The sequence below is a fragment of the Amblyraja radiata genome, chromosome 21 (genome assembly GCF_010909765.2).
Source record: "Amblyraja radiata isolate CabotCenter1 chromosome 21, sAmbRad1.1.pri, whole genome shotgun sequence".
NCBI classification, from domain to species: Eukaryota; Metazoa; Chordata; class Chondrichthyes; order Rajiformes; family Rajidae; genus Amblyraja; species Amblyraja radiata.
Window position 1 is genome coordinate 12,046,073 of NC_045976.1, and position 25,795 is coordinate 12,071,867.

The window sequence follows — 25,795 nt, forward strand, 5'->3', positions numbered from 1 at the left end:
ATAGTAAGCAGAGGCAGGTCCACTGCACGGACAGCAGGCGATCGGGGATGGCCGCGGTGGGTCTGGAACATCCACAAGGAACCGACGTGGACCCTTCCCAGCGGAGAGGAAGGAAGCAGGGAGGGGGCCGGAGAGGAGCGGTGCGCCATTCCAGGAAGAAGGTGCAGATTGTGCTCTGCCTGCTTCTGGTCGAGCTGTGTGAGCGCTTCACTCACTTTGGGATTGTCTGCAACATGGTTCTGTTCTGCACCCTGAAGCTGGGCTGCAGGAACCACCAGGCTGCCATGGTCAACCTGTGCTTCGTTGGAGCTAACACCTTGACTCCCGTCCTGATGGGCTGGCTGGTCGACTCTTGCACGAAGAGAACTGCACTGGTTTACATCTGCGCACTCCTCCACTTCACAGGTATGGGACCCATCGGCATTCACTGTTGAGATAGTGCCATATCCCCTGCTACACCGGACAAGGGGGGACCCCTTCCACCCAGGCAACGGACTGTTCCAGCTGTTACGGTCAGGCAAACGCCTCCGTTGTCATGCTGTGAAAATGGAGAGGATGAGAAGGAGTTTCTTCCCAGAGGCCATTAGGACTGTAAACTCCTATCTCACCAGGGACTAACTTTACTGAACCACTTTACTGTTGTGTGGTGTCTTTTTTAAATTGCTGTTTATTTTTCGTTTTTTTCCCTCCCACTAATATGTGAATATGTGATTCTGTTCCATTCTGTTTGTAGTTTTTTTGGACAATCCGCGAGCATTGCCACTTTTTAATTTCACTGCACATCTCGTATGTGTACGTGACGAATAAACTTGACTTGACTGATAAGGGTCAATCTGTGTTTAATTATAGGTAGACACAAAATGCTGGAGTAACTCAGCAGGACAGGCAGTCTGAAGAAGGGTCTCGACCCGAAACGTCACCCATTCCTTCTCTCCAGAGATGCTGCCTGTCCCGCTGAGTTACTCCAGCATTTTGTGTCTACCTTTGATTTTAACCAGCTTCTGCAGTTCTTTCCCACACACACAGTGTGTTTTAATTATCATGGGTACCAAAATGGAGAGATGAATTTTACATAGTTATCTGCTTAGTAGTGCATACTGGTAGCATAGGTGGTGAGAGCAGATATTGAGCGAGGTGGTTCTAGGACACCAGAACTAACTGTTGAGCCCTCCCAAGGTGTCATGGGAGTCATAGAGTCTTACAGAGTGGAAATGGGCCCTTTGGCCCAACTTGGCCACGTTTCCCTTGATAGTTCTGTTCGTGAAGATGAAACCCATAGATGTTAAAGATTAATTCAATCCATGAATGTGAAGGTTAGCTAAGAAATGGATGACAAATTTGATGTGAAATAGATAGAGGCATATAGCGTGGAAACTGACACCGGCCCAATTTGCCCACACTGGCCGACATGTACTGTCCACAGGAGAGGAGGAATGGGTGACGTTTCGGGTCGAGACCCTTCTTCAGACCCGAAACGTCACCCATTTCTTCTCTCCAGAGATGCTACCTGTCCCGCTGAGTTACTCCAGCATTTTGTTTCTACCTTCGATTTAAACCAGCATCTGCAGTTCTTTCCTACACCTGTTCCGTCTACACTAGTCCCGCATACCTGCGTTTGGCACATATCCCTCTAAACCTGTCCTATCCATGTACCTATCTAAATGATTTTTAAATGTTGCGATTGTACCTGCCTCAACTATCTACTCTGGCAGCTCATTCCAAACACCTACCTATTTGTGTGAAAAATCTGATTCTTATAAAAATCTTCCCCCCACCCCCCTCACCTGAAACCTATGTCCTCTGGTTCTCGATTCCTCTGCTCTGGGCAAGAGACTCTGTGCTACCTTATCTATTCCTCTCATGATCTTATACACCTCTATAAGATCACCCTCATCCTCCTGTGCTCCAAGGAATAGAGTCCTAGCTTGCTCAACCTCTCCTCATAGCTCAGGCCCTCGGGTCCTGGCAACATCCCCGTAAATCTTCTCTGCACCCTTTCCAGCTCGACACCATTTTTCCTACAACATGGTGCCCAAAACTGAACACAATACTCTCGATGTAGACAGTGGCTCTACCAGCTGTGCCACTGTGTCTGCAACATTGCTTTTTTTCAAGAGAAGATACAAAGTTCTGGAGTAACTCAGCGGGTCAGGCAGTATCTCTGGAGAACATGGAACGGCGATGTTTCGGGCCGCGAACCTTCTTCAGACCAGTTACAATTTGAGGACAACTAATGTTGTGCCTCAGGTTTAGATTTAGGTATTGGTTCGTTATTGTTACGTGTACCGAGGTACAGTGAAAAACTCTGTTTTGCATGCTCTCCAAGCAGATCAGGTATACCAAGCATGAATTTACTCAAGGTAACTCGCCATTTACGAAATGTTTTGGGGGGGGGGAATGAAAGCTGTGTAAATGATACCTAATTTGTCTCTGTGTTTGAGTGATTTTCTCTGCCTGACTCCCTAAGGTACAGTCACGTTGCCACTGGTCGCTTTCCCCTTTGAGGATTTCTATGTTGACACGCAGCGTAACACGCACAGCCCGGCTGCAAGGGAGCAGGTCGTGCTGTTTTACGTTGCCCTTGTGGCTGCCTCTGTGGGTTCAGGAGGAATCCGGGCCATTGTTTGCCCATTCCAGGCTTACCAGCTCCAGGGGTTCAACCTACACCAACTGCGAAGCTTCTTCAACTGGTCAGTGTCCACCCTCACGTGTTGATCTACCACTTTGAGAAAGAGACAAATGTGAATTAGTTTAGCAAATGCTGAATTCTCCATTGTCGGAATAAGGAACTCCGGATGCCGGCCGATACACGAAAGGACACAAACAGCTGGAGTAACTCAGCGGGTCAGGCTGCATCTCTGGAGAATGCGGATAGGTGACGTTTTGGGTCGGGATCCTTCTTCAGACAGATCCCAGCTTCCACCTCTCTTTTCTTGCTTCCTCCCACCTACTGCAATCAGTCTGAAGAATGGTCCCGACCCGAACCGTCACCTATCCATGTACTGCAAGACCTGCCTGACCTGCTGAGTTACGCCAGCATTCTGTATCCTTTTCTGAATTCTCCATTAGTTATGCCCTGTGGAACACCACTCTGATTTCACCTTCTTTATCGTATGAGTCGTTCCAATTCAGGAAAAAGTGAAAAATGTGAGAAAGAATTTATGTTCATAGCGCCATTCATGATCTAAGGTTATTTCAAAGTGTTTCCTAACCAATGAAGTGAAGTAAAAGAGAAATGGTGGATTTTCTTCCCACCTTAAGTACCTCCAAACAGCACCCTGATGATCAAATGATCTATTTTTAACAATGCTGGTTAGAACAAAGAACATAGAACAATACAGCACAGGAACAGGTCCTTCGGCCCACAATATCCGTGCCGAATGTGATGCCAAGTTAAAGTAATCTCCTTGTGATCCATATCCCTCCACTCCCTGCACATCCATGTGCCTATCTAAAAGCCTCTTAAACACCACAACAGTATCTGCCTCCACCACCACCCTCAGCAATGCATTTCAGGCACTTACCACCCTCTGTGTAAAAATCTTGCCTCGCCCAACTCCTTTAAACTTTGACCCTCTCACCTTAAAGCTATGCCTCTAGTGTTAGATATTTCCACCCTGAGTAAAAGACTCTGACTGTCTACACTATCTATGCCTCTAATAATTTTATATTACTTCTATCAGGTCTCCCCTCAGCCTCTGGCGTTCCAGAGAAGACAATCCAAGTCTGTCCAACCTCTCCTTGTAGCTAATGGCCCCGAATCCAGGCAACATTCCGGTGATCTCCTCTGCATCCTTTCCAAAGCCTCCACATCCTTCCTGGAATAGGATGACCAGAACTGCAAGCAATACTCCAAATGCAGCCTAACCAAAGACCTATGAAGCTGCATCATGACTTGATTACTCTATCAATTCTAAACCATTCCTATCAATTCTAAACCATTCCTATCCATTCTAATACTATTACATCCATTCTAAAACGTTCCCATTCATGCTAATTTTTCCTATCCATTTCAAACCTTTCCTATCCTCTCTAAATCTTGCCTAACTATTCTAAACCTTTACTATCCATTCAAAACATATTCTATCTATGCTAAACCTTTCCTATTCATGATATCCAACCTACTGTTTGAATTGTGTTCTATTATTCTGAAAGTTGTGCGTTCTTGCTTTGACCTGCTGCATGTGTTCCGTCTCCCTGTAGGTTTCACTGGTTTTCCAGCTTGAATTCGGTGTTTGTTTTTGTGAGCATTGCCTACATTCAGCAGTCGATAGCCAAAAACCTGGGCTACCTCATCCCATTCACATCTGTGCTCATGACTCTCATCACCATTCACATGGTGCAGAACCGACTCATCTTTCGACCCAAGGCAGGTGAGAGCAACAAGTAGTAACAAGGTGATAATTCCGAGTAATGGCTGCAGCACTTGCTGTTTACCCTTTCAGCGTGTTTCAATGAAACTTCCCCAAAAGTGTGGCACAGTGGTGCAACTGGTAGAGCCACTCACTGCATCAGAGACCCGTGTTTAATCCTGACCTCGGGTACTCGGGTAACTTTGGTTTAGAGACACAACATGGAAACAGGCCCTTCGGCCCAACAAGTCTACACCGACCATTGATAACCTGGTTAGAGGGATATGGGCCAAACGCGGGAAAATGGGACCAGCTTTGATGGAGCATCTTGGTCAGCATGGACGAGTTGGGCCGAAGGGCCTGTTTCTGTACTGTATGACTCTACGACTTCCACCACGAGGAAAAAGACTTTAACTCTCTACCAAATCTACCCGGCAATTAATTTTTGAACCTCGGCTTCCTGTACTCCAGGGAAAACAAAGCAGTGTAGGGAGGAACTGCTGATGCTGGTTTACACTGAAGATAGACACTAAGTACTGGAGTAACTCTGTGGGTCAGGCAGCGTCTCTGGAGAAAAGGAATAGGTGATGTTTCAGATGGAGACCCTTCTTCCAGACTGAGAGTCAGGGGAGGGGGAAACTAGAGGTATGAAAAGGTACAGAACATATCAGCACAAGTCCAGTCTGTGGTCCTGACAGGTGGAACTCTCTCTCTCTCTCTCTCTCTCTGTGGATCGTGAGAAGTAACTAGGGGAGGTTGTGAGTCAGCGATTCTCAGGAGTCAGCGGGAAGAGTAGAACGTGAAAGGCAAATAAGAAGAGTGAGCGACGGGAGAGGGCAGCTGTGTTAGTGAGTTGTTTTACAAAGTGCGTGAAATAGGATGACGTGCAACGCCTGTGGATCGCTAATACTATCAGCCGTCTTAATATTTTCGCCCCTTATCATCCATTTCATGACATTAGATTTGCTAATCTGAGCTGTGTTGTGTTAGTCGCAGAAATGTTCACCTTCTCTGAGCTTTTGGTGCGATTCTGTTTGACGGGGGCTTTAGTGGCATGAAAAAAACAAAATCATTCATCATGGGGAGAGGGTCAATGTCCTGGAGTTCAAAAATTAATTTGGGGTTAGATATGGAAGGGAGTAAAATTCTCTTTCCCGTGGTGGAAGTCTGGAGCGATACTGCACGGAAAAATACCAAATACAACTTGGCCTCTGACAAGAGCCACAAGGTTTCTTAAAGGTATAGAACCACTTTACTTAGAGGGTGGCATGTGTATCAGAAGAGGTTGTTGAGGCAGGTACTATAACATTTAAAAGGCACTTGGACGGGTACATGGATAGGAAATGTTCAGAGGGGATATGGATCAAAATTGTGGGCAAAAGTGATTAGCATAGATGGTCGGCATGGGCCAAAGGGGCTGTTTCTGTGCTAGATGACTATGACTCGCAATGCTATGAACAGTGAATGGGAGCCAGTGATTGCCAAGGGAAAGGTGGTGGCAACATTAATATGTTATTCATAAGTGCATGTTCATAAGTTCTAGGAGCAGAATTAGGCCATTCGGCCCATCAAGTCTACTTCGCCATTCAATCATGGCTGATCTATCTTTCCCTCCCAACCCCATTCTTCTGCCTTCTCCCCGTAACCCCTGACATCCGTACTAATCAAGAATCTGTCAATGCCTGTCTTAAAAATATCCATTCCCCTGGGCTCCACAGCCGTCTGTGGCAATGAATTCCACAGATTCACCACCCTCTGACTAATATCAGTTTCAATGTCTTTAATTACTTTTCATGTCTGAGGTGTCGAATGTTTCATCTTAAATGGACATCTTGGTCGGCGTAGGCGTGTTGGGACGAAGGGCCTGTTTCCATGCTGTGTGTACCACGTGTAGCTCTTCGATGTTGTAACGTATGTTTACCGTGAGGACTGGATTGCAGGAGGCTCTCTAATGGCCACGGCTGGTGTTGTGGTGACTGCGCTGAAGATGTGTTGCACAAAGTACCGTCACGTCAGTGGGGAGGTGCGAGACTGGTTGGACCGAGCCAAGGAGAACTACGGTGGCTGGTACAGCGAGGCCCACGTGAACAACGTCAAGTGCCTGGTGCGTCTCATCCCACTCTTCGCCTGTCACATACTCTACAGGTTCTGCATACTACAGGTAAGCCGGGCTATGCCCGAGCTGGCCGCCAGCACCTTTTCCGGAGTCACTATATACGTCCGCGCCCGGGTAGTATTAGGGAGGGGACTACGAGCTGTCCACGGGATATCCGGGACCGCTGGGCACCGCGGGGGGTGGAACGTATCCTTAATAATGATGGTGATACAGTCGTTTAAGAGTGTATTTGATATTTAAGAATATTTGTTTCGATAATTGGGTGATTTTGTATTATGGTGGTGGGCTTGTTTGGTATTGTTTTGTGTTGTATATATTATTCTTGCAATAATTGTTTACATTTAATTAAATTTATTTTTGGTAAAGAAAACCTTGGAAAGCTTCCTGCAGTTACAATTGGGCAGAAGGTTGTACAGCTGCCGCACTGCGTTCGATCCTGGCCTCGGGTGCTATCCGTACAGAGTTTGCACATTCTCCCTGTGACTGTGTGGGTTTCCGTCGGGTGCTCCGGTTTCCTTCCAAATCTCAAAGACGTGCGGGTTTGTAGGTGAATTGGCCCTCTGTAAATTGCCCCTGGTGTGGATGAGAAAGTGGGATAACATAGAACTCGTGTGAACATATGATCGATGGTCAGCATAGCCTCGATAGGCTGAAGGGCTTGTTTCCATGCTTGTGTCTCCAAACTAAATCTAAAACTAAAACTAAAAAAAATTCCCACCTACTCCCTACACACTTGGGGTGGTTTACAGAGGGCCAATAAACCTACAAACCCGCACATCTTTGGGATGTGGGAGAAAACCGGAGCACCCAGAGGAAACCCACGCGGTCACGGGGAGAACGTGCAAGCGTCACACAGACAGCGCCCGAGGTTTGGATCAAACCCTGGTCTCTGGCGCTGTGAGGCAGCGGATCTACCAGCTGCACCACTGTGCCGCCCTGAAATGTGATGTATATGATGGGCAGTGGTTTATATACTCCAAGGTCATAGGCTTGTCAACAATCACCACTAACACTGTGACTTGTGAATGCAGATCCCATCGGCTTACTTCATACAAACAATGCACTCCAACCTGAACTACAGAGGGTTTCTCCTCCCAGTAGCAGCCCTGAATGTAGTGGGCCTCATCCCTGTGTTGCTGATCGCTCCCTTCCTCGAGTGCCTTGGATCCTACCTCCTGAGTCTTCACAGAGACCCAATATCACCACTCACGCAGATCGGTATGTTGTATATCACCAATGTCTTGGATTTCCAGCATCCTCGGGTTTCCTTTCAGTTCCATTTAGTTTACATTAGTTTGAGGTTAGTTTACTTTTGTCACTTGTACCAAGATACAGTGAACTAATTCTACTGTACTGTTGGTGAGAAAGTGAATTGCTTACCCTTTCATGTTAGTTATTCCCCCTTGACTAAATATATAATGTTTCCATTTGAATGGATAAAGAATTTCTCGTTATTTAGTTTAGTTTATTGTCACGTGTACTGTGGTACAGTGAAATGCTTTTTGTTGCGTGCTATCCAGTCAGCGGAAAGACGACACATGATTCCAATCAAGCCGCCACATACAGATGCAGGATAAAGGGAATAATGTTTAGTGCAAGATAAAGTCCAGTAAAGTGCAATTCAAGATTGTTCGAAGGTCTCCCATGAGGTAGATAGGAGGTCAGGACTGTTCTGTACCCGGCGCGGGGATAATGTACAAACTCTGTACAGACAGCACCCGTAGTCAGGATCGAACCCGGGTCTCTGGCGCTGTTAGGCAGCCACTGCGCCACCGTGCCGCCCCAAGACCTGACCATTCTGCCAGTTTCTGTTGCATTTTCACAACACTTCATTCATCATCGTTGCAAACATTAGCGACGCAGTGACGCTGGTTTCCGACGGGAACGGTGACGGACGCAACACACATCTCTGTCCTCCAGTTCCTGCGGACTTCAGCCGCTAGAAGTACAGGATTTTGGTGTGTGTGTGTGCTTTTACACAGATCACTAAATGTTGGCTTCAGAAACCAACTGAAAAGATTGTGGAATTTCAAGTGTATAAATTGCAGATCTGCGTATGTAGGGTGTCCGCTGTAAACGTTCCAAGCTGAAAGTTGGCCCATTCACAACAAAAGGCTTTTCCCCACACCCACTCCTGCACTTCCCAATCACATTCCTCACCAAGACTAGTTGCTGCTAATTACATTCTCTCACAGGCTTTCGAGAAGGTTATTAAAATGAGTTATTATGCATAAGGAAACTAATGGCAAATGGATGGCAAATGATCTGTATAATTTTGAACATTATTTGCAGTCATTTAAAATCAGGCTTCTCACAGGCAAAAGATTAGACGCTGATTAATAATGTTGATATTTTCAGATCATCCCATTTTCACCTTCAGAACTTAGAATATAGAACAGTACAGCACAGGAACAGGCCCTTCGGCCCACAATGCCTGTGCCGAACATGATGCCAAGTAAAACTCATCTCCACTGCCCACACATGATCCACATCCCTCCATTCCATACATATCCATGTGACAATCTAAAAGTTTCTTAAATGAGGAACATCTGCCCGTGCATGCGGCGGTGGTGGTCACCACGGCAACGCTTCGCCAGGCCGACCCCGCAATGCCGCAGGACAACATGCCTTCGTGGTCAGGTCAAGAACCCTACACCTACAAACTGGGACTTGACAATGGCGCCAAACTGGCGACTCTGTATACTGTGTAGGAAGGAACTGCAGATGCTGGATTAAATCGAAGATAGATACAAAATGCTGGAGTAACTCAGCGGGACACTGCATCTGAGATGCTTATCTAACATGTGTCTAAGTGCTTACGCAGAGCGATACTTGTACTGAAATGTATGCAAAAATTAATTTCACTGTACCTCGGTATCTGTGGCAAATTAAATACGATGACCATTGGCCATGGATGATGCCTGCTCCAGATGTGAAGTTGTGGAGGACCTTGTCGCTCGTTCATCCAATTACTCCTGTCTTTCAGTTCTTGGACACCTGTGTGCAACGTTGTCCCTGGTGGTGGCAGGGATATCGGAAGTACACAGGAGGAATTTCCTCCTGGTGGAGCAGGTGCTATCCGGGAAGGTGCTCCTTGTATCTTCCATGCCCTGCTTCCAGCTCACTCCTCAGTACCTTCTCCTTGGAGTCGCCGAGGCACTGGTCACGCCAGCCTGTAAGTACATCGCTTGTGTGATTAGTTTAGTTTAGATTAGAGATACAGCTCTTTGGCCCACAAGGTCTGCGCTGACCAGCAATCCACGCCCCCAAACCCTACACACACACACGGGACAATTTACAATGATACCAAGCCAATTAACCTACAAACCTGTACGTCTTTGGAGTGTGGGAGGAAACGGAACACCCGGAGAAAACCCACGCAGGTAATGGGGAGAATGTATAAATGAGAATGAGAGGTTTAATTTCATTTAGTTTAGAGATACAGCGCGGAAACAGGCCCTTCGGCCCACCGGGTCCGCGCAGACCAGCGATCCCCGCACATTAACACTATCCTACACGCACTAGGGATAATTTTTACATTTACCAAGCCAATTAACCTACAAACCTGTACGTCTTTGGAGTGTGGGAGGAAACCGAAGATCTCGGAGGAAACCCATGCAGGTCACGGGGAGAACGTACAAACTCCGTACAGACAGCACCCGTAGTCGGGATCGAACCTGGGTCTCCGGCGCTGCATTCGCTGTAAGGCAGCAACTCTACCGCTGCGCCATCGTGCCACAGGCAAGGGGGGGGGGGGGTTTATTAGGCAGATGATTGGATCAAAGGCCAGAGTGAAAAACAGGCAGGTTTTGAAGAATTGTAATGAAATTGTGAATCAAGAACACTGTCACAGAGCCTCCACCTTGTGAAATTTTCCACTGGTGGTCATTTGATTCAAAACCCTGGTCACTACCATACACAACAATGGGAGCATCATCCTTATACACATAGCTCTTTCCTCAAAAAAACTTTTAATCTACCAGCTGCCATTCACAATTTTAATTTCCACAGAGATTTAACATTTTATCATAAAATGTCAGCTGATTCTTACTTGAAACAATTAATTGAATTAAAACACAAATGTTAATCGCAGTGGTTAATTTCAGCAGAAAAATGAAATGAAACCTAGCATTTGCATTGTAACATCAGACTGCCTGCAAGGTAATACGTTTCTTCCCAGTTGTTATCAGGCAACGGAACCATCCTACCACAACTAAAGAGCAGTCCTGAACTACTATCCACCTCGTTGGAGACCCTCGGGCCATCCTTGATCAGACTTTACAGGCTTTACCTTGCACTAATCGTTATTCCCTTATCATGTATCCGTCCAGTCTGAATGGCTCAATTGTAATCATGTATTGTCTTTCTGCTGACTGGCTAGCACGCAACCAAAGCTTTTCACTGTACCTCGGTACACGTGACAATAAACTAACCTAAAGTAAAGTAATGTATTGGTTAAGTTGTTGAATCTTATGCTTGTGTTTGGTTACAGATACACTGATCACATTTAGACTCTCTCCAAAGAGCATTCAAGGAATTGCAATGCATTTCATGGCTCTCTTCAATTGTGTGGGCTGCTTTGTAGGAGCGATTATAATTCAAAGCATCTATCAAGTATTTGGAGGTGAGAGTCACTAATATACAGGATGTACTCTAAAGCAACCCATGACTTCAATCTGAATGCCGGTGAGGTTGGGGGCGCACAAAAATACAGATACTAGAACCTTAATACATAAAGTGCTGGAGGAACGTGGTGACTGCCCACGTTTGGCCCATATCCCTCTAAACCTTAGTGTTTAAGAAGGAACTGCAGATGCTGGAAAATCGAAGGTACACAAAAATGCTGGAGAAACTCAGTGGGTGCAGCAGCATCTATGGAGTTCCCTCTAAACCTTTCCTATCCAAGTACCTGTCCAAGTTTTGTTATTGTACCTGCCTCCAGTACCTGGCAGCTTGTTCCACATTCCCACAAGCAATATGGGGGGAGTTGAGGGGATTAAACGATCAGTTTATATGTGTTGGAAGGAACTGCAAATGCTGCTTGTACACTGATGATAGACACAAAATGCTGGAGTAACTCTGTGGGACTGGCAGCATCTCTGGAGAGAACGAATAGGTGGATGGGATTATATGGGTGGTTGATGGTTTAGTTTAGTTTAGAGATACAGCGGGGGGGACAGGCCCTTCGGCCCACCAAGTCCGCGCCGACCACCAATCCCGCACATTAACACTATCCTACACACTCCAGGGACAATTTACAATTTTACCAAAGACAATTAACCTACAAATCTGTAAGTCTTTGTGGTGTGGGAGGAAACCGGAACACCTAGAGAAAACCCACACAGGCCACGGGGAGAAGGTACAAACTCTGTACAGACACGACCTGTCGTCAGGATCGAACCAGGGTCTCTGGAGCTGTGAGGCAGCAACTCTACTGCTGAGCCACCGTGCTGCCCTTGGTTGGTGGGCTGAAGAGCCAACTTCTATGTGACAGCATCCGAAGTCAGATATCTCTCAGTGACTCCCTGACTCAATGTAACATGTGGATGGAATTTAGACAATATATTCAGCCAGGCCACCCCTCACACACACACACTTTCTTTTCTTGTTTAAAAATCAACTACTTTAGTTTAGTTTAGGTTTGGGATACAGCGCGGAGCAAGATCCTTTGGCCCACTGAGTCCACACCAACCAGCGATCAACCCATACACTAGTTCTATCCTGCACACTAGGGACAATTTACAGAGGCACAATAAACCTAAAAACCTGCACGTCTTTGGGATGCGGGAAGAATCCGGAGTCCCCGGAGAAAACCCACGCGGTCACGGGAAGAACGTACAAGACAACACCCAAGGTCAGGATCAAACTCGTGTCTCTGGCGCTGTAAGGCAGCAACTCCACTGCTGAACCAGCATACCACCCTTGGTACTTCACACTCAACACTCTAATATTACCCTCGTTCTTAGATTATGGAGTAAGGTCTCTCTTCATAACTTGTAAATCTATGACATAGGATCAGATTGGTTCCCTTTCGCTGAATTTGTTCCAGTGTTTTAACATCGTTGCAAAATCCGAGACGTTATTCTCTACATGTTCTCAGTAATGACTTCTATCAACACACGGCTTTCTCACATTTACAACCTATTTCAACATTCACATTGTTTGAATCTTTGAACTTGCGGCCCTGCATTGTAAGAATAATTTTGCAGCTTAGCCAACTGTTATACTTAGATCATGATCTTTATTGATGTTAAGATCACACCGGGAATCACTTTATTTAATTAACTCCATTCAGTAATCAGTTACTATTTTAGTAGAAATTCTCATCTTTTACTCAGTTTTTATCCCGTCTCTCAGGTCGATTGCATTTAAATTTGTTTAAACTGCTTTTTTAGACTTTTTAATTTTTAATTCTATATTTCAAGAGGGTCAAGCCAAGAGTCAACAGAATGGGGAATCCATAGGCAAGAGTGTTTATATTGATTGAAATATGCAGCATGAAAACTGGCCCTTCGGCCCACCGAGTCCATGCCGACCATCGATCACCCATTCACACTAGTTCTATGTTAGGCCATTTTCTCATCCACTCCCCACACACTATGGGACAATTTACTGAGGCCAATTAACTAAAAACCCGCAGGTCTTTAGAATGCAGGAGGAAACCGGACCACCTGAAGGAAACCCACCCGGTCATGGCGAGATCGTTTAAACTCTACAGACAGCACCCGTGGTCAGGATCGTACCCAGGTCTCTGGCGCTGTGAGGCAGCAACACTGCCAATTGTGCCACTGTGCTGCCTAATTGTCATATCTATTGATAATGGCTTAACAGGCAATGTAAACGCAATAACACACAGATAATATATAACAATCAACAATACAATAAATTAATAACCAGAATACTAGAATAATACAAAGACTGATAGCTGTGGTGCAGACAAATTTGAGATTGCAACAATATTCAGTGAGTTATAGAGATCTAATGAAAAATCCCTGGAGAATTTATCGGGTTGCATGGTGGCGCAGAAGTAGAGTTGCTGCCTTACAGTGCGTGCAGTGCCAGAGACACGGGCGCTGTCTGTATTGAGCTTGTACGTTCTACCCATGACCGTGTGGGTTTTCTCCGAGATCTTCGGTTTCCTCCCACACTCCAAAGACGTACAGGTTTGTAGGTTAATTGGCTACTTGATATAAGTGAAAGTTGTCCCTTGTGTGTGTAGATAGTGTTAATGTGCGGGGATCGCTGGTCGGTGCGGTCGTGGTGGGCCGAAGGGCCGATAAATCCCCAGGGCCAGATAGGCTGCATCCCAGAGTACTTAAGGAAGTAGCTCCAGAAATAGTGGATGCATTAGTAATAATCTTTCAAAACTCTTTAGATTCTGGAGTAGTTCCTGAGGATTGGCGGGTAGCAAACGTAACCCCACTTTTTAAGAAGGGAGGGAGAGAGAAAACGGGGAATTACAGACCAGTTAGTCTAACATCGGTAGTGGGGAAACTGCTAGAGTCAGTTATTAAAGATGGGATAGCAGCACATTTGGAAAGTGGTGAAATCATTGGACAAAGTCAGCATGGATTTACAAAAGGTAAATCATGTCTGACGAATCTTATAGAATTTTTCGAGGATGTAACTAGTAGCGTGGATAGGGGAGAACCAGTGGATGTGGTGTATCTAGACTTCCAGAAGGCTTTCGACAAGGTCCCACATAAGAGATTAGTATACAAACTTAAAGCACACGGCATTGGGGGTTCAGTATTGATGTGGATAGAGAACTGGCATGGCAAACAGGAAGCAAAGAGTAGGAGTAAGGGTCCTTTTCACAATGGCGGGCAGTGACTAGTGGGGTACCGCAAGGCTCAGTGCTGGGACCCCAGCTATTTACAATATATATTAATGATCTGGATGAGGGAATTGAAGGCAATATCTCCAAGTTTGCGGATGACACTAAGCTGGGGGGCAGTGTTAGCTGTGAGGAGGATGCTAGGAGACTGCAAGGTGACTTGGATAGGCTGGGTGAGTGGGCAAATGTTTGGCAGATGCAGTATAATGTGGATAAATGTGAGATTATCCATTTTGGTGGCAAAAACAGGAAAGCAGACTATTATCTAAATGGTGGCCGATTAGGAAAAGGGGAGATGCAGCGAGACCTGGGTGTCATGGTACACCAGTCATTGAAAGTAGGCATGCAGGTGCAGCAGGCAGTGAAGAAAGCGAATGGTATGTTAGCTTTCATAGCAAAAGGATTTGAGTATAGGAGCAGGGAGGTTCTACTGCAGTTGTACAGGGTCTTGGTGAGACCACACCTGGAGTATTGCGTACAGTTTTGGTCTCCAAATCTGAGGAAGGACATTATTGCCATAGAGGGAATGCAGAGAAGGTTCACCAGACTGATTCCTGGGATGTCAGGACTGTCTTATGAAGAAAGACTGGATAGACTTGGTTTATACTCTCTAGAATTTAGGAGATTGAGAGGGGATCTTACAGAAACTTACAAAATTCTTAAGGGGTTGGACAGGCTAGATGCAGGAAGATTGTTCCCGATGTTGGGGAAGTCCAGGACAAGGGGTCACAGTTTAAGGATAAGGGGGAAATCCTTTAAAACCGAGATGAGAAAAACTTTTTTCACACAGAGAGTGGTGAATCTCTGGAACTCTCTGCCACAGAGGGTAGTTGAGGCCAGTTCATTGGCTATATTTAAGAGGGAGTTAGATGTGGCCCTTGTGGCTAAGGGGATCAGAGGGTATGGAGATAAGGCAGGTGCGGGATACTGAGTTGGATGATCAGCCATGATCATATTGAATGGCGGTGCAGGCTCGAAGGGCCGAATGGCCTACTCCTGCACCTAATTTCTATGTTTCTATGTTTCCGTGCCGTATCTCTAAACTAAATTAATCGATCAAAATTACCCATTTAGAATTGGCGTATTGATCACAATCCTTTATCGAGTAGATTGTTATCCCATTTATCTAATTGTCCTTCACCTCAATAGCTACACACTCAGTTGAAAGCGTATCTGGAAGAAAGCTGATAATTAATTTAGCAGTTTTATCAAAGAAGCTCTACTTAAAACAGTCAGCAATACGGTAAGAAGATGAATATGCAGATATTTTAAAACAAAATCGTACGCTTTTGAGGAAGCTAATTTTTAAATGGTCGTTTCATTTATCAGATGAATTGTCTGCTTAAGTACCTTGCTTTGAGTTAACGAGTATCTTGTTAATGGGAACATTCATTTAGAGAGAACATTTGTACAGGTTTTATTCATCCCCACAATCTGCAGACTATAGTGTTTAATATGAACGACTGGTTCAGGGGAATTTTAGCTTGGTTTGGAAATACAGCATGGAAACAGGCCCTTCGGCCCACCGAGTCTACTCTGACCGTCGATCACCCGTTCACGCTAGTTTTATGTTATTCCAATCTCGTAGTTTTGCTCGTAGTGTTTCATTCTTAAAAGTTTGCCACTGAATGATACAATTTCTGCAGAGTCATAGAGCTGTACAGCACGAAAACAGGCCCTTCGGCCCACCTTGCCCATGCTGACCAGGTTGGGTTAGTCCCATTTGCCAGCATTTGGCCCATGACCCTCTAAACCCGTGATATCCACATTTCTGTCCAAAAGGTATAATTGTATGCACTTCTATAGATTTCCCTGGCAGCTCATTCTGACAGACTACACTCTGTCCCTGAGGTCTTTCCTCTCTCACCTTAAGCCTGTGCCCTCTAGTTTTAGAATCCTCTAACCTGGGGAAAAGACTGCGAGTGTTCACATTACCCATGCCCCTTATGATCTTGTACACCTCAAAAAGGTCGCTGCTCACCTCTCAGCCTCTTACGCTCCAAAGAAGAAAGGCCCGGCCTATCCAACCTCTCCCTATAACTCAAGGCCGCACACACAGGTAACATCCTGGTGAATCTCTGCAGCACCCTTTCCAACTCCAAGATAACTTTGAATAGTTCCAAGTGTTCTTGGTTGCTCGTGTGTTGGGAGTCAAAATCTTGCAGCAAAGTCGGGGTCTCAGACGGGTTGCATCAAGGAGTCTTCATGATGGAACCTTCCCATCTTATCCATGTATCAGTGGGGCCTGTTTCAAAGACGCACCTCCACAGGACGGGCAGAAGATGGAGGAACTCTCGGTTGTGTGATTCCTATTTGCTCCTTTGTCTGAAGTTGCTGTCATTTTACACACTGATTGTCCTCCCTCCATAGGCCAATGGTTTCCAGATGATCTGAACAATGGGAATTTGGACCGATTCTTTTTCATTGTCGCAGCATTCATGCTCCTAAACCTCCTGGCCTTTTGGCGAATCTCACACAGGTAGGTATTTGTTTATTGTTTGTTAGTTTATTACCGTTGCGTGGACAGAGGTACAGCGATAAGCTTTTGTTTGCCTGCTATCCAGTCAAAAATAGACTGTACATGAATACAATCAACCTGTCCACAGTGCCCAGATGAAGGACAAAGTATACAACATTTAGTGCAAGATATAACATTGAAGTTTGATAAATTCCGATTAAAGATAGCTTCAATGAGGTAGATGTGAGGACCACACTCTGAGTTTCGTTTAGTTCAGTTCAGTTTAGTTTATTCTCTCGTGTACCGAGGTGGTACAGTGAAAAGTTTTTGTTGCGCATTAACCAGTCAGCGGAAAGACGATACATGATTACAATCGAGCCATCCACAGTGTACAGATACACGATAAAGGGAATAACGTGAATGACATTTAGTACCAGATAAAGCCAGTAAAGTCCAATCAAAGATAGTCCGAGAGTCTCCAATAGGTAGATAGTAGCTCGGGACTGCTCTCTAGTAGTTGGTTAGATGGTTCAGTTGCCTGAGAGCAGCTGGGAAGAAACTGTTCCTTGGAAAAAATACACTTCAAGGAAGGACACAAAGTGCTGGAGTCATTCAGCAGATCAGGCAGCATCTCTGGAGAACACGGACAGTTGATGTTTTGGATCGAGACCTTTCTTTTGATCGAAAAGTCTCGAATCGAAACATCGCCTATCACTGTTCTCCAGAGATGCTGCCTGACCTGCTGAGTTACTCCAGTTACTTTGTGTCATTTTGTGTAAACCAGCATCTACAGTTCCTTGGTACACAAAAAAACTCAGCGGGTGCAGCAGCATCTATGGAGCTAAGGAAATAGGCAACGTTTCGGGCCAAAACCCTTCTTCAGACCCTTCGCTCCACAGATGCTGCTGCACCCGCTGAGCTTCTCCAGCATTTCTTTGTGTACCTTCGATTTTCCAGCATCTGCAGTTCCTTCTTAAACTCTACAGTTCCTTGTTTGTACATTACGAGGATAACTGTTGACCCGCTTTTAATTCCATTCGTTGGTGTAACGTTGTTGCCTTGTGCAGGTACAGGGACCTTCGTCAAGAAGAGGACTGGTGCGTGAAAGGAAGTCTCCTGGACAAACTAATAGAACATGAAAAGTCTCTGAAATTCTATGACAGCATTCTGGAAAGTTCCACCACCTTCTGTCCTGTGGAAGTGGTTCTTTGAAACAAGCCCTTTGGATACAGGGTTTTACAGGGCCACAAGCCGAATGGAGGCAAATGGGACTAGCCCAGTATGGCAACTTGGTCGATATGGACATGGTGGGCTGAAGGGCCTGTTTCCAAAGTAGATAGTACCAATGTTTATATTTGAAATGATCTGCAATTTATCATAAAGTTAGTCATACAGCACAGAAACGGGCTCTTCGGCCCACTGAGTCCACGCCGACCAGTGGTCGACCAGTCACAATCATCACAGGATACTGAGTTGGATGATCAGCCATGATCATATTGAATGGCGGTGCAGGCTCGAAGGGCCGAATGGCTACTCCTCTACCTATTTTCTATGTTTCTATTCTGTTATTCCACTTTCTCCTCTACTCCCTACACACCAGAGACAATTTACAGAGGGCCAGTCAACCGACAAATCCGCACGTCTTTGGGATGAGGGATGAACCCGGAGCACGTGGAGGAAACCCAAGCAGTCACAGGGAGAATGTGAAAACTCCACATGGACAGCACCAGAGTTCAGGATGGAATCTGGGTCTCTGTCGCTGTGAGGCAGCGGCTCTACCCGCTGTACCACTGGGCCGTCCCACCTGATATCATAACAGCGCTGTCATAAAACGTGCAAAGTAACCAATAACTTTTTATATTACTCTATTTGTCAAACTTTATCGCTTGCCACCTGATTACAGAATATCGGTTTTTGAAAGTCCAGTCAATTCCTAAGTCTGTAAACTGCTGCCAACATTAGTCATGTTTCCAATTCTCGATGATTCTGATGAACGCAAATATTTTCTTCCGCAATAACGAATATTCGAATAAAATTCTCGGTGAAATAACTGCAGATCAGCAGTTCTTTTTGCAAAAAAAATGACACAAAGTGCTGGAGTAACTCAGCGGCTCAGGCAGCATCTGTGGAGAACATGGAAAGGGACATTTTCGGTTAGGACACTTCTTCAGAATCTGAAGAAGAAGTGTCCCGACCTGAAAAGTCAACCATCCATGTCCTCCAGTGATAATAATGAACAAATATACAAAGCAACCTCCATCTACACTTCTCGCTGCCTCAGAAGGCCACCAACATAATCAAGGACCTGGCACACCCCGGTCACTCATACCTCTCCCCTCTCCCATCAGGCAAGAGGTACCAAAAGTGTGAAAACGCACACCTCCAGATTCAGGGACAGTTTCTTCCCAGCTGTTATCAGGCAACTGAAACATTCTATTAACAACCAGAGAGCAGTCCTGCCCTCCCATCGACCTCATTGGAGAACTACAAACTATAATTGGACTTGACTGGACTTTATCTTGCACTAAACGTCATTGAGTCATACAGCACAGGAAACAGGCCCTTCGGCCCATCTTGCCCATGCCGCATCTAAGCTAGTCCCACCTGCCTGCGTTTGGCCCATATCACTCTAAACCTATCCTATCCATGTACCTGTCCAATTATCTTTTAGTCTATTGTCCTATTGTCTTATTGAGTTTGGTTTCCGACCCGAAACGTCACCTGTTCCTTTTCTCCAGAGATGCTGCCTGACCCACTGAGTTGCTCCAGCAATTTGAGTCTGTCAAGTGTCTTTTAAATGCGATTATAGTACATGCGCCCTTTGCCTCCTCTGCAACTTGTTCCAGATACACACCACCATCTGAGTGAAAAAGTTGCCCCTCGGGTTCCCCTCACCTTAAACCAATGTCCTCTGGTTCTTGATTCCCCGACTCTGGGTAAATGACCCTGTGCGTTTACTCTAACTAAACCCCTGATAAAGTTTTGTTTTTGTGCAGGTCGGGAATATCTAAGGACTCTTACCGCTTTAGAAATGGAGATTTAGAGTCGAGCCTGTCGTGATCTATAATAAAGATGATGTATGTTGTCCTAATTCAGAGCTCACTCCGTTTTAAATCTCTCCATTTCTGACACCGGCTTGACCTTACAAGTGCAATTGAATGTTTGTGTGTATTTTCGTATGCCTGTGAGGAATTTCATGCAGGACATTCACAGCAAGCTAAGAGAGCCTCGCCCCTGTACTTGCCCTTAGTACACGTTGCTAATCCTTCATGTGACATTCGAGGTTGTTGCCAGGACTCGAGGGTCTGAGCTAGCGATTGAAGATAGACACAAAATGCTGGAGTAACTCAGCGGGACAGGCAACATCTCTGGAGAGAAGGAATGGGTGACGTTTCGGGTCGAGACCCTTCTGCAGACTTGAGGAGTTATCTAACATGCATGTAACATGGTTAAGTTGCCTCCTACCGTGTAGAAATATCTGGGGTTTTTTGGCAAATAAAATTGAAAGTGTATGTAGCCTGCATCTTTGCATCCAAACTCATTATCGACACTTTGCTGAGAATTATCCTGGTACTTTATTGCATGGAATTTTAACTTCCACAAGACAGCTGCTCCTCCACCTACGGCTACGTTCCGAAAAACCCCTTCGTAAATCGAAAATATCGTCATTCAGAAACGCATTTAATACAATGTGATCACGTTACCTGAAGTGAGCAGCGCAAAGATCTTATAGCTATAAGATCTTTGGTGCAGCGGCTCGCTGCCGTTGCCGAGTGTCTGCACCATCGTAAAGTCGAAATATCGTAAGTCGAAGCATCGTAAATCGGGGAGCATCTGTATTGACACTGAGAACACAATAGCAGAAGAAACAAGCCAAGGCTAGTGAGCCCAATGTAAATGAGTCTGAAGCAGGGTCCCAACCTGAAACGTCACCCGTTCACACTAGTTCTACAAACCAGGGACAATTTACAGAGGCCAATTAATCTTTGGTGTGGGAGGAAACCAGAGCACCCAGAGGAAACCCACGCGGTCACAGGGAGAACGTACAAACTCTGTACAGATGGCACCTGTAGTCAGGATTGAACCCGGGTCTCTGGCGCTGTACGGCAGTAATTGCCGTGCCACAATCGATCTGTAGAAACTGAGAATGTTTGATGATCGACAAAAGTGCTGGAGAAACTCAGCGGGTGAGGCAGCATCTATGGAGCGAAGGAAATAGGCAACGTTTCGGGTCGAGACCCTTCTTCAGACCAATGTTTGAATGTCTGGTGGGGTTTTTTTCAGTTTTTTGGTTTTGTCTGTATTTTTATTCTGAATAAATTTATTTTTGGAAAAGGAAACTCCTGAATTTCAAGAGGCTGAGGGAATATGTTCCACGTTAGAGATCCACCAGGCACTGCAGCCCTTCAGGCTAATTTCAGGTTGTACTTTCTGCGCCTTGCTCCACCCCATTGTAGGCAGATTGCAGGAAGCAGACTGCACCCAAACTGGTTCCTCCAGCCTTTCAAGAAATCACTTAATGACTTCTGTAAAGCTTCCAGCTCACTTTCGCTCCTGTTTTCTCACGTTTTAAATAGAACCCTCCCATGGTTGCCGTGTTCACAAGAGTCTGACTCTGAACCAGTGTGGAGGATAGGTCGGCCTGTCACTGGGAAGCCTTGTGCAAATTCAACAGCAGATGGCTTCATTCACATCTCGGCAGGAGATTTGCCGGGATCCTTTGGTGGGCGGCTGGAGCAATGTTGTGCTTGGGTATATCTCCTGTCTGGTCATCTCAGTTCAATTGCTCAGTGAAGTGCGTACACTCCCCTCCCCATTTTCCCAGCCCAGCGCGGGGCCGAGTCAATGGTAGACCCTGGGATGAGGTCCAACTACAGATGTCCCTTGAAGCCACTCCTCACAACTTGACTTGAGCCAAAAACATGTCCAGGAACTGAATGAGTTCACAAGAACTGGTCTCCCCGGGAATACACATCACACTGGAGCCAGGAACTGTGGGGTTGCTATTTATCACTGTTTCTGCTGACATAGGATCAGACAATTCTGATAGGATTTCATTGAAACTCTCTTAAATTCTGATATGATCTCATTCAAACCTGAACAGTGAGAGGCCTGGATAGAGTGGATGTGGAGAGGAGGTTTCCAAACAGCCTAGGACTAGAGTCTAGGGGGGCAGCGGCAGAGTTCCTGCCTTACAGCACCAGAGATCCACGTTCGATCCTGGCTTCAGGTGCTGTTTGTATGGTATTTGTATGTTCTCCCCTGAACCGTGTGGGTTTTCTCCGGGTGCTCCAGTTTCCTCCCAAGGAAAGACATGTGAATTTCCTCCCGCAAAGACATGTGAATTTGTAGGTTAATTGGCTTCTGTAAATTGTCTCTGGTGTGTTGGATAGAGCAGGTTTATGGGGATTGTTGGTCAGCGCGGACTCGTTAGGCTGAAGGGTCTGTCTCCACACTGTATCACCAAACTAAACTAAATTAAACTAAACTGAACAAGAGGGCACAGCCTCAGAATAAAAGGACATACCTTCAGAATGGGGATGAGAAGGAATTTCTTTAGCCAGAGGGTGGGTCTTGAATCTATGGAATTCATTGCCAGTGTAGGGTAATCAAGACTCAGAGGACATAAGTTTAAGGTGAGGGGAAAGATTTAATAGGAAGCTGTGATATTACTTTCTCTGGGTATATGGAGTGAGCTGCCTGAGGATGTACTGTATTTGACTCATGTACTATAATAGCATTTAAAAGACTCTTGATAAGACTCAAAGTGCTGGAGTAACTCAGCGGGTCAGGCAGCATCTCTGGAGAAAAGGAACGGGTGACATTTCGGGTCGGAAACCTTCCAACTCAATAAGACAATTGAGCACTAAGCTAAAAGATAATTGGACAGGTACATGACCAGGATAGGTTTAGAGAGATGTGGGCCTAATGCAGGCAGGTGGGACTAGCTTAGATGCGGCATGGGCAAGATGGGCCGAAGGGCCTGTTTCCTGTGATGTATGACTCAATGACTTAAAATTGTTAAACTGTTCAAATTCAGTATTATCATGATGAAACGTTTGGAAACAGTGCAGTGTGACCTGAGGTGTGCGTTTCTGTGATAACGTTCAGATTCAAGCGTGTGAAAACATCTGTACTGCATAAGTACATTCTTTGTTCAGAAGTTGTTGCCCATGTTCTGACGGGGCGTGCCTGTAAGAACAAGGGCAACAACTTCAGAACAGGTTTAGTTTAGCTTAGTTTATTGTCAGGTGTATTGAGGTGTACAAAGCATCTTTGTTGCGTGCTTTCTACTCAGTGAAAAGACTGTACATGATTACAATCAAGCCATCCACACTGTCAAGGGAATAACGTTTAGTGCAAGATAAAGTCCAGCAAAGTCCGATATAGCCAGAGGAGGTAGTTGCGGCAGGTACTATAACAGCATTTAAAAGATATTTGGGTAGGTACATGAGTAGGAAATGTTTAGAAGGATATGGGGCAAACTTGGGTGAATGGGACTAGCTTAGATGGGGCATCCTGGTCAGCATGGACTGGTTGGGCTTAAGTTTCTGTTCCATGTTGTATGATACTATGACTTTTTGAAGGGTGGGAGATTGCAACCTTCACGTGGTTTGCCCTGTTTCGACGAATGCAATCAACCTGGTGTGCACAATCAAATAAAGATCAAATAGAACAAGCTGTCCTGCAACTTTAGGCTGTGCACGCCATACGCACGAGGAAGAATGACCTTTTGAATATCCTCACAGCCAACATCATCTGTAGCAAACTCTGAGAATGGAAGTAGACACAAGGAATTATAGATGCTGGAATCTTGAGCATAACACAAGGTGCTGGAGTAATTCAGCGGGTTAGGCAGCTTCTCTGAAGGACATGGATAGACGACCCTTCTTCAGATTGACCCGCTGACCCGGTGGGCGGCGCGACTCTAGTCAGCAGCGGCCTCTGCAGTCCGTCTGTCTTTTTATTGTTTTCTGTCTTGTTTCTATGTAGTTTTTATTGTTTTTTTTTGTCGGGGTATGTGTGTGTGGGGGTGGGGTGGGGGGGGGGGGGAACTTTAAGGTCTTTCCCCTGCACGGGAGACCCGACCTTTTCTTTGTCGGGTCTCCGTTGTCGTTGGGGCTGCAACGTGGAGCGGCCTCCAACAGGAATGACCTGGGGCTCCAGTTGCGGAGCTGCGGATCTACTCACCATCACGGAGCTGGCCGAGTCCGGAGCGGGTGTAGCTGTGGTGGAGCGCTGCTGTGACCCGACACCCGGAGCTTCGGAAGCTCCTACCGCAGGTCTGTGGACAGTAATACCGGGAGCCCGCGGGTCCCTGCTGGGAGACCGCTTTTCGGGGCTTCCGCAACGGCGACTTCTCCCGCCCGAGTTGCGGGGTTGAAGATTACCTGGAGCGGGGCCTACATCACCGCCCCGCGCGGCTTGGAATGGCCGCGGGACTTTGTGAGCGCCCGCCGGGGCTCCAACACCAAGAGCCCACCGGGGCTCCAACACCAAGACCCGGTGCGTGGCCTTGCATCACCCGGCGTGGCTTTAATGGCTGCGGGACATTTAACATCGCCCGCCGGGGGCTTTGACTCTGTCTTTGACTCTGACATGGGGGGGAGAGGGGAGTGCAGGGGAGAGATATGTTTTTTTTTGCCTTCCTTCACAGCGAGGAGAAGATGCGCTGTGAAGGATGTTTGTGTAAATTGTGTTGGGTCTTGGGTCTTTTTTGTTTTGTATGTATGGCTGCAGAAACGGAATTTCGTTTGGACCTCAACGGGGTCCAAATGACAAATAAATGTATTGTATGTATTGTATTGTATTGTATTGAGCTACTCCAAAACAGAATCAGAAGCGGGGAATATATTGATGGGAAAAAATTGGTAGCGGTCGGCACAGTGGCTAAGCTGGTAGAGGCGCTGCCTCACCGCGCCAGAGACCCGGGTTCCATCCTGAATTTGGGTGTTATCTGTGTGGAGTTTGCAGGTTCTTCCTGTGACCGCGTGGGTTTCGTCCGGGTGCTCCAGTTTCCTCCCACATCCCAAAGACTTGCAGGTGTGTAGGTTAATTGGCCCTCTGTAAATTGCCCCTAGTGTGTAAGGAGTGGATGAGAAAGTGGGATAACATAGAACTAGTGTGAACGGGTGATCAATGTTCGGCGTGGACTCGGTGGGCCGAAGGGCCTGTTCCAATGCTGTATCACTAAACTTAAAGTAAATGTAGCTTTTGATTTTAATTGGTATTAGATTAGATTACTTAATGACCACACAGTCAAACTGGTGGAATTCAGGTTCAGTACAGGATGTTACAAGGTAGGCTGATTTTGCCTACAAAAAACACTGCTCAGTGCTGTAGGTGTGGTTTGGTTTTGGAACTGTTCACCTCTAGAAACAGCCTGACAAGCCAAAATCTGTCCACTTGCATCTTAAATCGTTTTTTTAACATAGATAACATCTGGCGCAAGCTAGAACTCATTGTACAATGTAACATGGGCCTCTCATCACTCAATCGCCACGGGTCATTTGGATTCCTTAGCCAAACGTAAGGCTTTCTGTCCGTAACAGCCTTTCACGCTTCGATGAGCTCAGTAACCACACCTGCAGGTACATTCACACTTGCTCTGAGCAGAGCTGCCCAACACCACACCTTGGCTGGGACGGACAGCTGCTAACTGATGCCTTGCCAAACGCACTGCAGCAAAAGCACGTTGCAAGAAAAAAAAATCCCAGAACACAGAACAGTGCAGCACAGGAACAGGCCCTTCGGCCCACCCAGTCTGTGCTGAACATGGTGCCTAGACTAACTCTTATCTGCCCACATGCAAGCCATATCCCTCCATATACATGTGCCTACCTAAAAGTCTCTTAAACGCCACTATTATATCAGCCTTCACCACCACCCCTGGCAGTGATTTCCAGGCACCAAGTAAAAATACTCGGCCCGCACATCTTCCTTTAAACTTTGACACTCTCACCTTAAAGCTATGCCCTCTAGTCTTTGGCATTTCCACCCTGGGAAAGTTCTGACCATCGACCCTATCTATG

General features: G+C 46.0%; 1 protein-coding gene across 1 annotated transcript; it reads left to right on the forward strand.

The window, feature by feature from the left end:
* The first annotated feature begins 47 nt into the window (after positions 1-47).
* slc15a5 (solute carrier family 15 member 5) lies at positions 48-18,213 on the forward strand. The gene is made up of 9 exons (XM_033039329.1): positions 48-405; positions 2,468-2,690; positions 4,204-4,373; positions 6,293-6,513; positions 7,500-7,686; positions 9,455-9,643; positions 10,961-11,092; positions 16,676-16,784; positions 17,831-18,213. Exons 1-9 carry the CDS (start codon positions 48-50, stop codon positions 17,973-17,975), a joined length of 1,734 nt encoding a protein of 577 aa, XP_032895220.1. The 3' UTR covers positions 17,976-18,213.
* The last annotated feature ends 7,582 nt before the right edge of the window (positions 18,214-25,795 follow it).